Source organism: Artemia franciscana, unplaced genomic scaffold (assembly GCF_032884065.1).
Source record: "Artemia franciscana unplaced genomic scaffold, ASM3288406v1 PGA_scaffold_47, whole genome shotgun sequence".
NCBI lineage: Eukaryota > Metazoa > Arthropoda > Branchiopoda > Anostraca > Artemiidae > Artemia > Artemia franciscana.
Genome location: NW_027062688.1, coordinates 1,466,060 through 1,480,027, shown reverse-complemented (window position 1 = coordinate 1,480,027; position 13,968 = coordinate 1,466,060). Strand labels below are relative to the sequence as shown.

The window sequence follows — 13,968 nt, the reverse complement described above, 5'->3', positions numbered from 1 at the left end:
AACTATTTATTAATAAATAGAGGAGCTTTTAAGGGAATTGAAAATGAAAAAATGGGAAGTTCAATCAAAGTATTAGAAAAAAAGTTTTAGACATTGGAATGGAATATATAATTAAAGTAATGAAATGTGTTACAACTAAATATGAAAAAAAAACTATTCTCACTATTGATTTTGAAAGTGAAATAGTTGATCTATTTGCACCAAAAGGATGCGATTCCACAGCAGCTGATTTTGAAAAGTACTTAAAAATTAGATAAAGATACGAATTTAAAGTATTTAGAAAGGAAAGGGAAAGACAATAACAATTATTTAGATGTATCAAACTATCCACTAAACATTAACTCCTAGTGCATTATCACATTTTATCAGTGGTATGGGAAAATTGGAAGATATTTAAACTTCTATTTCACATATTTATCTATATTCTCATTTCACAAAACCTGTTTTGATCTTAAGGCACGCCATGTTTAACTGTAAAAATGTCTGAAATGTTCATTTAAAATGGCGTGGATTAAATGGAAAATGGGATAAATTGATAGGGAGATCTAGGTGGGGTTTAAAACCCTTGTTCATATTATGAAAAAGTACAAATATGAGACCGAACTTTTATATCCAAGGACCTGTTTTCCTGTTGATGGTTGGTATGGAAAATGTTCAAAATGTTTAATGTTTGAAGTTAAAATGATGTTGAAAGGGGCTGAAAATGATGTAAATTGATGGGCTGATCTAGAAGAGGGAAAATCGGCAATTACCGGACTACTTCTGATGTCTTATGTATAAAAAGGGAAAAACTCACTGTGTCACCCTTTGCGCCAGAGCGTCCAGGTCCACCAGGGAGACCCATTCGTCCTTCAGGTCCAGGTGGACCCTCTTTGCCTGATTCTCCTTGTTGACCTTTGTCACCAGGAGGTCCCATAGGGCCGTATGGTCCTTGTTCCCCTTTTAGGCCAGGCATACCCTAGAATATAAGATATATAAATTATTTAAACAGGGTATATATTTAGGAAAAAATTAGAAGCCTTATGGAAGATATTGAAAAGAAAGAACTAAAAAGAGGCTAAGTTAGTTCTAAGAATGAAATGAAACAGATTTCAGTTGAGTGAAATAAATGTAGTAATAGATTGTTAATAGTATTTCCAGATATGAATTTTTCGAGACTATCTTATCATTGAATATTCTTGAGAATTGACAATAGTATAATTGAAAATTATAGCCGAGAAAATAGTTCTTAACTTTGACTCTAAGTATTAGAAAAGAATATCAGAAATGCGTTATGCAACGATTTTAGCAAAATTTCACATGATTTATGAGTACAAATAGTTTTCCCATGCGTTATTAGGTTCAACAGTTTTTTTTTGAAATTTCAGTTTTCTTGAAACTGTGCTATAAGAATTTAAATCATGAAGTGTCAATAATTGTGATACATCAATAGGAACTACAGCCTACTACACTACATAAACTTGAAAAATATGCTCCCGACTTTTTGGTTGTTATTGCAGTAATAATCAGGAACTGCACATTCAGCAGCCTTTCAAATATTTACTAGACAAAAAATAATCTTCAAGGAGGATAATACATAATATAGTTGCATTTTGCAGCTTCTTAGGAAGAGGGTGGGGACAGCTCACCGGTAAAAATAAAATATTCATGAAAATGAATCTTCAAAACTGATTTCCATATTTTTACTAATATTGATGTGTGTTTATTTGGAAAGGGTCCCCCGAAAACATATAAAAGGATTGCGAATCAAAGGACTTAATTTTATAATTTGTGTTGTATCTATCAGATTTTTTTTCAGTACTTTCTTTTATTTGATATAATAACATTTGCCATACATTGATCAGTTTCCAATGACGATTTCCCGTAGATTGATGGCTGTTTTTAATCGCAAATTTTTAAGTTTTTGGCTACTATGGACTGGACTTTGTTCTTCAATATGGCTGCAACCAATGGAATTGATCAAGTACTCGTATCACAAACAGAAAATTACCTTCAGCTTTTTCTCAACTGAAACTTATTGAAAAATGACAACTGTGCTTCCTAAAAAATAGCTGTTGTAATTAAAAAAATTGTCCGAAACTGTATTTTATTTTATTAGTATCGCTTTGAACCAGTTTTCCAAAATTCCAGCTTTGCTTAATACTGTACCAAGCTCTTATTATTGATTAATTTGGTTAGACAGGGGTAAAAGCATTCCATATCATAGCCTAATACAACAAGAAAAGTCAACCTATTCCTTTTTAGGTAACTAAACTTAGCAGTATTCTTTAATAAAACTATTTGAAAAAACTATGACCATTCCTGAATTAGGATGAAACTATGACTCTTCTTTAAGCAGTTTTTTCCTTCCTCTTAGTTTTTTCATAAACCCATTTTAAAACTTTCTGTTGGTATAGACCATGGCTTTTTCTTTCCTATAATTTTTAAAAACGTGCATTAAAATTTTTATTTACTATGGGCTAGAGATCATTCGTTACTAGGTTACCCATATGGGGGTAACCATGATTATAAAAAGGTATACTAAATTGTTCTTATTCTTCGCCATTTAAGGTTGCAACCTACCATATGTAACGTAATTTGTGTGTGTGACATGACATCTAGTATATAAAGATACGGTTTTAAAAAATATAATTTTCTTTTGACTATCTTACCTGTTGAGCGTTGCAGCAATATAAAAAGAAAGGAATTTCAAGCAAAATTTCTCTTTGCTGAAAACATAACCCCTACTCCTCGTGGAAAATTTTCTCTAAAAATTCCCCCGCAAGGGGGTTCTCCCTCAGAAAATCGACCTATAGCTCCAGTACCATCCTCCCAGTGAGTTTCAGTGCCCAGTACCCCCATTACTTTAAGTGGCCAATACCCTATTACTTTAAGCTGACAGCTATTGATATTTTTGGCAACAAAACTAACGTATATCTGACACTGAATAAACTGCAAACGTACAAATTGCAAATGTTGCAAACTACTTCAAATAAGCAATCTGAAACAAAGGAACTTTATTATATAAGTCAAAACAGTATCATTGACTTTAAGAAGATATATAAAAAATGCAGTTAAATTATGTTGTTGAAAATATGACTCTGACTTTGCATGCCAAGATAAATACATGTTGCCTCCTAACAAGTTGCTGCCGTTTATCGATTCTGATGATTACCTATTCGTGGAAGATTAAATCGAAATGACACATGCTTTTGTAGATACAAGTTTTATGAAGAAACTAATTCACAATCATATTTAAAGCATTTCATTCTATGGGCACTCAAATTTGTGTTGTATATGTAGGAAAGAGTGTTTTCATCTAGAAAGTCGTTCGATCGAGGATTGTCACCATAAAAGCTGAGAAATTTACTGTAAGTATATCTGCAACATCGAGAAAAAAGTATAGTTGTGCATGAAGACCACAGCTTTTTGTCGATAAATCTAAGACTCGCTTCCGATTTTAAATAATGGATTTTCCTTTTTGCTCAAGAAAGTTTTCAATGTGGGGCGTCTAGAGAGCATACGTTAGACTAAGAGCATTGACATTTTTTTTAATATTAAGATTTATTTTATTAATACTAAAAACTTTCTTAATGGTAGCAAGGTATTTCTTACTACTAACACGTTTTTTCTTCATAATAGTAGTAAGATCTATTTAATACAAACGAATTTGCTGCGAATGATAATAAGTGTTTCCTTAATAGTAACAATTTTCTTAATAACACAAAAAAAGTTAATAGTAACGTTTTTTTCGCTAGTAGCAACATGACATTTTTAAGATAAGCAAGTTTTTTGATGACATCAAAAGTTTTTCCTTAATGGTAAAAAGTTTCTCTTAATACTAACAATTTTTTTTAATACTAAGAAGTTTTTCTTAATAGCAACAAGTTGTTTCTTAATACTAACAAGTTATTTCTTAATAGTAACCAGTTTTTCTTAAGAAGTTTTATAATTTTAGCAAGCTTTTTGATAATAGTAACAGTCTTTTCTGAATGGCAACAAATTTTCTTAATACTAGCATACTCTTTCTAAAAGAAACGAGCAAAAATAAAATTTTGTTCTTAATAATAAACATTTTCCTAATAGTAACAAGTTTGTCTCCTTTTTTCTACTTTTTTCTAGTAGTAACATGGTTTTCTTAAACGCAATAAGTTTTTTCTTAATACTAATAAGATTTTTCTTAATACTGAAAAATTTCTTTATAATAATAGCGAATTTTCTATTAATTGAAACAAGTTTTTTTAAGTAATTTTTTTTTAATAGCAACACAGTTTTTCGTAATAACAATAAATTTTTGTCTTAATAGTAACAAGTCTTTTCTTAATGCTAACAACTTTTTAAATTTATCAAGACTATCTTCAAAGTTTTCTTTTGGTGAAAGAGCGAATTCGATTAGCATCAATTTTTATGGTTTAGTCATCTAGAAAAAAGTGTTTACAAGTTTCTCAATTATCAGGAGTAGCCATAAGAAGAAACTATCACCCACTTGAACAAGTCGTTTTCTTTTAAAAACTTTTCCTTTCTTTTTGCAAGCTAGGTTACATACATGTAAACCCTGTTGCTTTGTCTGTTGCTGAAGAAATGTTAACAGTAGAACGTTGCTTTCATTTAAATTTAAACAAGGCTCAGATAGAACATTAATGAAATCATTGTCGATGCCGAGTTTGTGCATAGCCTTCCTAAGCTGATGTCTTGAATTACTAAGGACGGAAAATAAATGTATGTTTTTATGTAGTTTCTTCAGTGTCATGACGGTGACTAATGACCAATTTTACTATTCATGGGTAGATAAAAAGTAATTTAATTATCAAAAATATCCATCACCACACGTAAATCCTCTTGTATGTTTTGATCAAGATCCAATAGAATGTAACCATAAGGTTTATTAGTAGCTTGATTGTATGTTGAGATTTAAAATTTGCTCTTTTGCATTAATTACATTAATTCCATTCGCTCTTATGAGAGGTTGTGGAGAACAACGGTTACGGAGATGTCTCGTCATAAGATCGAACCGTGAAAAACTGTAACATGTTCTGCGACCCTTCTTTAATAGATTCAGCAAAATAATTAAAAATCAACCAGAAGCTTAGTTTAACAATATTAAACACCTCAAGTACACGTATGAATAATTATGTCGGGTGCAATAGTCTTTATCCGACCCTAACCTCAATTTGTTAAATAAATACTCGAGAATAATAACACATGGTTTCTTTTATAGAAATAAAAGCACTGCAAAATATATTTACATGGTTACTTGTATATATTTACATAGGCAGTGGACATTAAAAAATAACACTTAAAAGAGGCACTTAGAAATAGGTCCCACCTGGAGGGTCCGGACGCACCTGGATCCCCCCAGAGGATGCGGTGGCTTAAACGGCGCCAGGAAGATGCGGCGCCCTTCGCGGCAGGGTTAGTCGAAAGCAGCTAAAACAATAATTTATTATTATTTAAGAATTAACGACGCTTCTTGACTACTAAGGTCCCTGCGTCGGCCCTGGAGTGCATTCCTGCAGCGTGATTCGATCTCTGGGTCCCGTATTACCAAGCTAAGGTCAAATCCACTGCGCCACAACAGGACAGCTAAAACAATAGTATAAAATTAAGCATGTTTTTAAAATACCACAATTCTGCTTTGTACAAAAATAAATAAATATACACAAATAAAATAAATAATATAAATAAATAAAACGCTAGAAAACGACAAGAAGAACCACACAGATGTGCTGGATACTGAAAGTAAGGATAGAAAAAAGGGACGCTCCTCACACAAGTGAACTAATGAGCTTTCTCCAGACCGCAACGCTGTCTGTACTCTAAGCTTACGTCTATATCTGAAGCAAGTTAGCAGCCTCACTCCGTCCTTGCTCACGTAGAATTAATCAGATATGGCTAACAAGGCATTATTATCTACTCGAACTGAATAGTTTTCAAATTTTAAAGAGTGAATCGCCATGACCTTCGCTCTTGGAACCAAATTATTTTCTACACAGTTCCTATAAATACTCGTATTGAAATTTCCCTTTACATAGTGTGAAGGCACCCATTTGCCGACTCTTTTGATATCCTCATTGCGCGTTTGCACAAATCACACCTTCGGAACTGCAAGCACACCGTGGAGTATCAAGTCGCTCCCCGTCTTGGATTTTAAGAATAAAAACTTGGACCTGACGCCTCGCTCGTTCCGGATAAATGAAATCGTACCAATGGGTAAAGTCCATTCGATAGCTAATGTGGATACCATTTCCCATTTTCCAACCCAAATTTATTGTAAAGTTTGTCCGTGTTTTTACAGAAATATCCAATAACGTCAATATAACACTTGTCAGGTACGTTTTACAATGGTCCTACCCATTTTTCGACCCACCCTTGTCTCAAGCTTTCTTGGCAAAGTCATAGTCGGCAGTAGTGCATTGACGATTGTGAAACGACTCGTAAAACGCTTCATTGGGTGGTAATGTTTCCTCACGTAGCCTCGAGGTGGAGCTTAGTGCTCATACGAGTATATTCTCTTACATGTTAATAAATAATGCATTTCATCATGTAGAAAGTGCTGTTTAGGGAGTAGGAAACTATTAAAATCGTCACTTTTCTATCCTTGAATGAGTTGACTAAGGGATTCGGGAAAAAAAACTATATGAATCCAAAAATCGGATTTGATTTAATTACGTATTACCATTTTTAAGCATTTGAATTCTAAGAGCAGCAACTTCTCAAATTGGGTATTATGTTATATGAAAAAGATCCATCTAACCAAGAGACATCTACAACTTCATCTTTCTGAAAAACATGCCAACGCTGGTAATATGAATTTCAAATCATAGTTGGAATTGTGCATCTAAACCGGTAGAATGTATTGATGCTTAACGTTTAAATTACAAAATTTATGTGCCTGTCCAGGAAAGTTACATCCCCCCCCGAACAAATAAGATCACTTAAATGGTCACGGCAAGGGATTGACATTTTCCCACTAATCTTAATACATTTTCCCTTACACAAACTACATATATCTTTATTTTTAATGAAAAATATGTCCTCTGGTCGACAGTCATTGCATAGTTTACGTTGCATATTCGTAAAAATGACTTATTGGCTGTTTCAATAAGTGCAGCCATAGCTGCGCCCACACAATCTTCCTCGCCCAATGTCTCGAATACCTCTGCCAATAGCCTGGAATTACTCGAATCTCTTTGAGTATGCCCATAAGAGACTGCAATAGCTTCATGTCTTTAACAAGATCCTATTTATTTGAATCGCAAACATTCATGAGTTTATCTTCGATGTCTAATGTCACCTTGTCACTCTGCAGAAGCGAATACTGGAAATTCTCGAACCGCAATATAGCATTATCACCCGAAAACGTCTTTACGGACTAGTGCCCATGACGCTTCCAGTGTCTCAAGTGATGTTTTATTTTCAATTAGGTGTAGAATCTAGACAGCCATATTGGACAATAAAGACGTGAACTTTCCTTCTTCCCTTGACTTAAAACCCAACTAATGTTGGGAAGAGGAAAGAAAACGTCAAATTGTATGGGTTCACTGGAAGGCGCGCAAAGAAGCCATCCCCAGTGTTTCACCGATTCAAAGGACGAAGCCCTAAGCTATATTACGGAAAATTACCCATCTTTAAGTTTTATCTTCAAGTTCCCCGCCTTCATACTCTGTATCGTACTTTAACACAAAAACCGAAATCTTTAAATATTCGTTGCCCCTGTCAAAAACATCTATCCTTTAGGTATTACAGGTTTAAACTGTTATTACTTTTTAAACAGTTAAAATCTACTTTGGGAAACTCCCTTTCAACCCCAAAAATAAATTTCAAATGTCCAAATGCGGCATCATCTTTCGATGGTTTATGCCCAGCGACGAGGACTGAATACTTGAAGTCCCGGCGATTTCACCACCTTGGCTGTGGAGGGTAGAAGGCCGGCATTCTTAGCATAGACAAGGTTTGTTAATCTTGAAGGACCCGACGGTCTTGAGAGGGCCGTGTTCTCATCGCTTTGTAAAATCCTCGTCTTCTTTGCCAGAGGAGGGTATTGGTCTGAATTTTCCTTAAAGATAAATATAATTTTAGTTTTAATGTACTGAAAAATACACCCGATTTGATCATTCATGGAAATTAGCTTTTATAAAAAGGGCATATACGGCTAATCTTATTTGTGTCAGACTTTAGAAATAGCCTCGCTGCTCCCTACCCATCTTGACCATAGGGGTTCCAAAAAATACCATAATGATTAGAAACTATAGGAGGGAGAAAATGATGCACAACTAATTCGCTCTAAGAGGAATTTAAAGCTTAATATGGTTTAAAAGGGGGTAAGCCCAATATGTAACAAAAAGTTTAAATTAGCGAATAAAACAGATCGAAAATATTTTCATTTGCGTTTTTGTTTTTTCTATAATATAGTAAGAGTTTTCGTCATTGTTATTTCCAAATTGCTTGAATCTAGTTTCAACATAACCCAACTTAAATTTAACTCAAGCACCCTACTTCTTCTATATCAACGTTAGCAACCATATTTTTTCTCCTCACGGGGATAAAAGAAAGTTTTCAAAGAAAAGCTAGTTTATTCAGATTCGCGTACACCCTCATATCAATTTCTAATCAGGATAATTTTTGAAAGGCTTCCTTTTATTGATTTCAAACCAATGTTTTCCATATTGCGCTCCTAAACCTAGATAATTTTAATTTATGCACACTCCAAGATTAGCATAATTTTTGAAAGGTTTCCTTTTATTGATTTTAAAACACTTTTTTTCATATTGTGCTCCTAAACATAGATAATTTAGATTTGCGTACACTCCAATAGCAATTTTTTTACGAGCACACTTCCCAAAATCCATCCTTTTGTTAATTTTGGAGCACTTTTTTTCTGTATTAAACTCCTGAACTTAACGTATTCAAATTTGAGCACATCCAAATATTAATTTTTCACCACCATATTCTTCAAAAGCTTAAATTTTTCTTGATTTCAAACCCTAGTTTTCCATATTGCGCTCCTGATCCTAGATATTTCAGATTTGTATACACCCCAATATTAATTTTTCAACACCATAGTATTCAAAAGCCCTTCCTTTAAAATTCAAGATTTTTTCCCATACTATACACCTTAAATTTGAGCTGGAAAATTTTCTAAATTACGAAACGTTCGTAAATCAGAACATTCAAATTTACCAGCTAGTAAGAAAACTTTTACACAATTATCGCAAGACTAGTTGTTCAGTACAAAATAAGCCTTTACATGATGGAAGTTATCATTAACGGTTTAACTGATACAGGTGCCCATGGAATTTTAACTGTTCGGCTAGGATACACTTCAAATCGGCTTAATATGGGGCGTAAATTTTATGATAAAAATTAGATAAATTTATCACTGAGGGAATCATACAATAGCAGGAGGGAGGGTTTTTTATTTGCTATTCCAATATGAAGAGTTATAGGACATCAAATTTGGGTAGGCCCATCTTATTATTTTTTTGGGGGGAAAAGGGGTATACAGACAGAGGAACTTACCTGTAAGTATCTTTCAGAAATATCCATTTTTAAAATCCTTGTTGTATGTTCAGAATCTAATATAAGACTAATGGGAATTCCATTCCAGTATCCGTTTTTATACCCCCCGGAGACGATAGAAAATTAATCAGTCCCCGTTAGAATAATAGCGGGTCACGTAATACTTCTGTTACCTGGAGAAAGTGGTACTTCTTATGTTTACCACCAAAGCTTTATTCCTAGGAAAATCAATGTACTTCTAGTCCCTCTAAGAGTTCTGCCCATAGAATATGGCGACGAAAATCTCTTGTTTGCTGGCACGGGCTGTAAAGCATGTAAATATTGGGTGATGAAGATTTGGTACCATGTCCACACTTGAGGGGACCCCGAAGGTTTTTAAAGAATCAACGCGACTATGACCTAACAGCCAAGGAAATCCTGATTTGGCAGATTTTCGTTGGTATTTAATCATAACGATAACTGGAAACAGGATTGGTGGGGCCCTTAAGCTTTTTTCCTGGCTCTTGCGGGTTTTTAAACAATCAAAGAAAACATTACGTAATTAACACGTGCATCGTTAGAAAAAATTCTCTATTATGTAACATGCACCTCCAAATCTTAGAAAACATTCCCTATTACGTAACAAACACACGTGTCTTGCCCTGAGGGGGTTGCCGTTAAACCTGCTTCGTCATCTTAATTCATTAAAGGAAGAAAAGAGTAGTGGCTAAAGACTTCGTGGAATCCAAAGGGCGGTCATTACTATTAAGGGAAATAAAATTTATCATTTCTGAATCATCTTCAAATAACATTTTTCCCTCATTTGATAGTTTTAGTTGTATATGGTTAACGACACATCTTGACTACTAAGTTACTTGCTTGTAGCGCATTGCTACAGTTAGGTTCGAACTCCGGGTTCGTACTATCAAGCTGAGATATTAAGGTTCATCATTACCAAGCCCACACATCCAACCCACTGCATCACCACAGGCCTCTCATTTGATAGTTGTTTTTTTTTTATGCATTTTTGAACTTACGTCCTGGAAAAGGTTCTTTACTAGGTTCCAGCTAACAAAAAGCCAAGGGCTCTTCCCTGTGAATAATAAATTTTACGAATAAATAATAGATAATGAAAACCTGTAGGTACATTTTCAAGCGAATACCGGCTTAGAAAGTAGCGAGGATACGTCGACCCAATTTTGACTCTCGGATTATTAATTGAGAGATATCTGAAGCAAACCACTTTCTTACTTCTCAGTTTTATAGATTGTGAAAATGTATTTATTAGCATTTGCAATAGCGGTGAGGGTGATAGTAGTAGTTGCAGCACGAGTAGTTGTAGTAGTTATAGCAGTAGTAGTAGTAGCGTATATGAATTTTCTTTTGGTAGATTGATCATATTCTTCATGATTCCCCGAAAATTTCAACTTAATGCCCAAAGTCATTCCTAAGATATGCACTGTTAAAAACCCGTATGCACATAGTGTATTTTGATTAACTTCAACACATTCCTCAACATTCCCTTAAGGCTTCATTTGAATGCCCCATTTTTGAACACAAAAGGACAAACATGCCTCCTCTCCTTCCTGCTACCAAATATTATTGTAAACAATGGTCTATTTGTATGAACTGAAAGGGGGAGGGGGGTTTAGTCCCCAGAGATATGGATATAGACCCTTTAAGCATGTTTGACATGATGGTCATCTTAAAATTTTCATCGGATTTGCTTGGAAAAAAAGGTGCATGGGAGGGGGTAGTTTCCTCCGATTACCTTTGAATCTTAACGAGGGTATTAGAACTAACAATTTCCGATTGAATAAGCACCTTGCGAAATTTCTGCGAAAACTGGTTCCATACGAAGTGCTTGGGTGATAAGGAAAAAAATACAAGATATAAAAGAAGATTAATATAATATATATTATATATATATATATATATATATATATATATATATATATATATATATATATATATATATATATATATATATATATATATATATATATATATATATATATATATAATATATATATATATATATATATATATATATATATATAATATATATATATATATATATATATAATATATATATATATATATAATATATATATATATATATATATATATATATATATAATATATATATATATAATATATATATATATATATATATATATATATATATATATATATATATATATATATATATATATATATATATATATATATAACATATATATATATATATATATAATAATATATATAATATATATATAAATTAAATTATATATATATATATATATATATATATATATATATATATATATATATATATATATATATATATATATATATATATATATATATATATATATATATATATATATATATATATATATATATATATATATATATATATATATATATATATATATATATATATATATATATATATATATATATATATATATATATATATATATATATATATATATATATATATATATATATATATATATATATATATATATATATATATATATATATATATATATATATATAATTTAACTTTATATCACCAGGTTTAACCTTCTTCTTTCCAGAGTAGCAGTACTGACAGATAGCGTTATAAGGATATCCAAGAGATGAAAAATATTTAGGGAAAAGGTGGAGTCTCATTTTGAAGAGAAGATACAGCCCAAATAGACTTCTATGGTCATAATTTTTTCCCATTTGCTGCGTCAACCTCTTTGTCCAAGCAGTTAGGCAGTATCTTTTAATCGATCGAAACCCCCCTCAACATGCACTTGAAGTTTCAACTTAATGCTTTAAGCTGTTCCTGGGGTAGAGCTGGTAAGTTCTTTTGATGACCTGTACCCAAATAGTTTTTTTTTATTTAGTTCAACAACCTCACAAGATTCCTAGAATTAGTTATAATAGGGGTGTAGTTTTAGTATTAGTAGTAGTCGCAGTAGTGGTCGTAATAGTAGTATTTGTATTAATAATAGTTAAAGTAGTAGTAGTAGTAGTAATAGTAGTTGTAGTAGCAGTAGTAGCAACAATAGTAGTAGCAGTAGTAGTAGTAGTAACAACAATATATCCATAGTACCTGTTGGTTAGTTCAACATTCTCTTTTGCATGCCCTGAAACTTTCAACTTAAAGCCCTTCCTGAAATATTGCTGATACACCTATTTGGCCACCCTCATGCTTGTTTTATTCAGTTCCAAATTCACCCATAACATTTCCTGAAAGCAGAAATAGCTGTAGCAGCAGTAGTACACGCATATTGCCTTTTGCATGCTTTCAGTGTACTTTGATTTAGTTCAACATTCCCTCAACATTCCCTGCAACATTCACCTTAATACTCTTTGCCATAGTAGAAGTAGGAAATATAGTAGCAGAAATAGTAGTAGTAACATTATTTAATAGTGGTAGCCGTAGAAGTATTAGTAGAAATGTTGCAAAGTTTTCACTTAGTTGTTAACGTATTATTAAAGTATAAGTTTCAAGTTATACTTTAAGCTGTTCCTAATATGTTCCTGTTTCGCCCTTTTGACAGCCTGCATGCACATAGTATGTTTTGTTTTAGTTCAACTTCACCCTCAAAATCCCCAGAATTTTTTACTTTAATACCTTTGGCCTTAGCTGCAGTCGCGGTAGAAGCAGCAGCAGTAGTAGTGGTAGTAGGTTAGACATATTGCCATTTGGACAATTGAACATCCCCTGAAAGTCCATACTTAATACCCCAAACCTATCATCAGATATTCCCTTTTGACAACATGCATACACAACGTTGGTTTTTAGTTGGTTCACACTCCCCTCCAAAGTTCCCCTAAAGCTTCATTGATACCCTTAGCCTGTTTGGACACCAAGGATTAAACATGCCCCCCTTTCCAAATAAGACTACGTAAAAACAACTGATGAATTGCGTAACTTACAGACCTTATCCAAACGCCTGTGGGGGGTCTTGTCATCCTCAAAGACATATCTATTTGATAAAGAGGCTGCTTGCTCTCCGGTCACTTTTGACTCTAGATAAGGTTACTAGAACTTTTGATTTCCAATTGAATAAGCCCTTTCTGTAATTCCTACAACAGGTTTTTCCAGCCCTAAGTGCTTTGTTGAAAGAAAGGAATAGAGCCCGTTTCGTTTTTACTTAGGCAGCGCTATTCCACTGCCTGCGATAGTCACGGAGCTTGTTTGCCCGTTACATTTCTTGTACATTTCTGGGCCCATATTTTATTTTAGGACAACCATAAATTCAGAAAAGCTAGCAATCTTAACCTAACTTAAATGAGCTATTAGTAGAGATTGTAGTATAAAATAGTATTTGGTATAAATAAAGTAATAAAGTACAGTATAAAACTTACAGTAGTTGTATTTTAAAAACATTCTACTTGTTTAAAAATGTAAAAGTGACATGTAACCGACCACTCTAGGAGGTAGTCTTTGCCATCTTATAGCAAATATTATGGAGCCAATATACC

General features: G+C 33.0%; 2 protein-coding genes across 2 annotated transcripts in view; both read right to left on the bottom strand.

Moving 5' to 3' along the window:
• Positions 1 to 13,968, bottom strand: part of LOC136041864 (AP-1 complex subunit mu-1-like) — a 381,890-nt gene that overhangs the window by 192,120 nt on the left and 175,802 nt on the right. The gene's annotated exons all lie outside the window — the stretch shown is intronic.
• LOC136041863 (collagen alpha-1(V) chain-like) overlaps positions 1 to 13,968 on the bottom strand; it is a 209,722-nt gene that overhangs the window by 44,315 nt on the left and 151,439 nt on the right. The window contains exon 21 of the mRNA XM_065726642.1: positions 797 to 958. Within this exon, the coding sequence (XP_065582714.1) occupies positions 797 to 958 (162 nt within the window). The remainder of the gene's footprint in view (positions 1 to 796; positions 959 to 13,968) is intronic.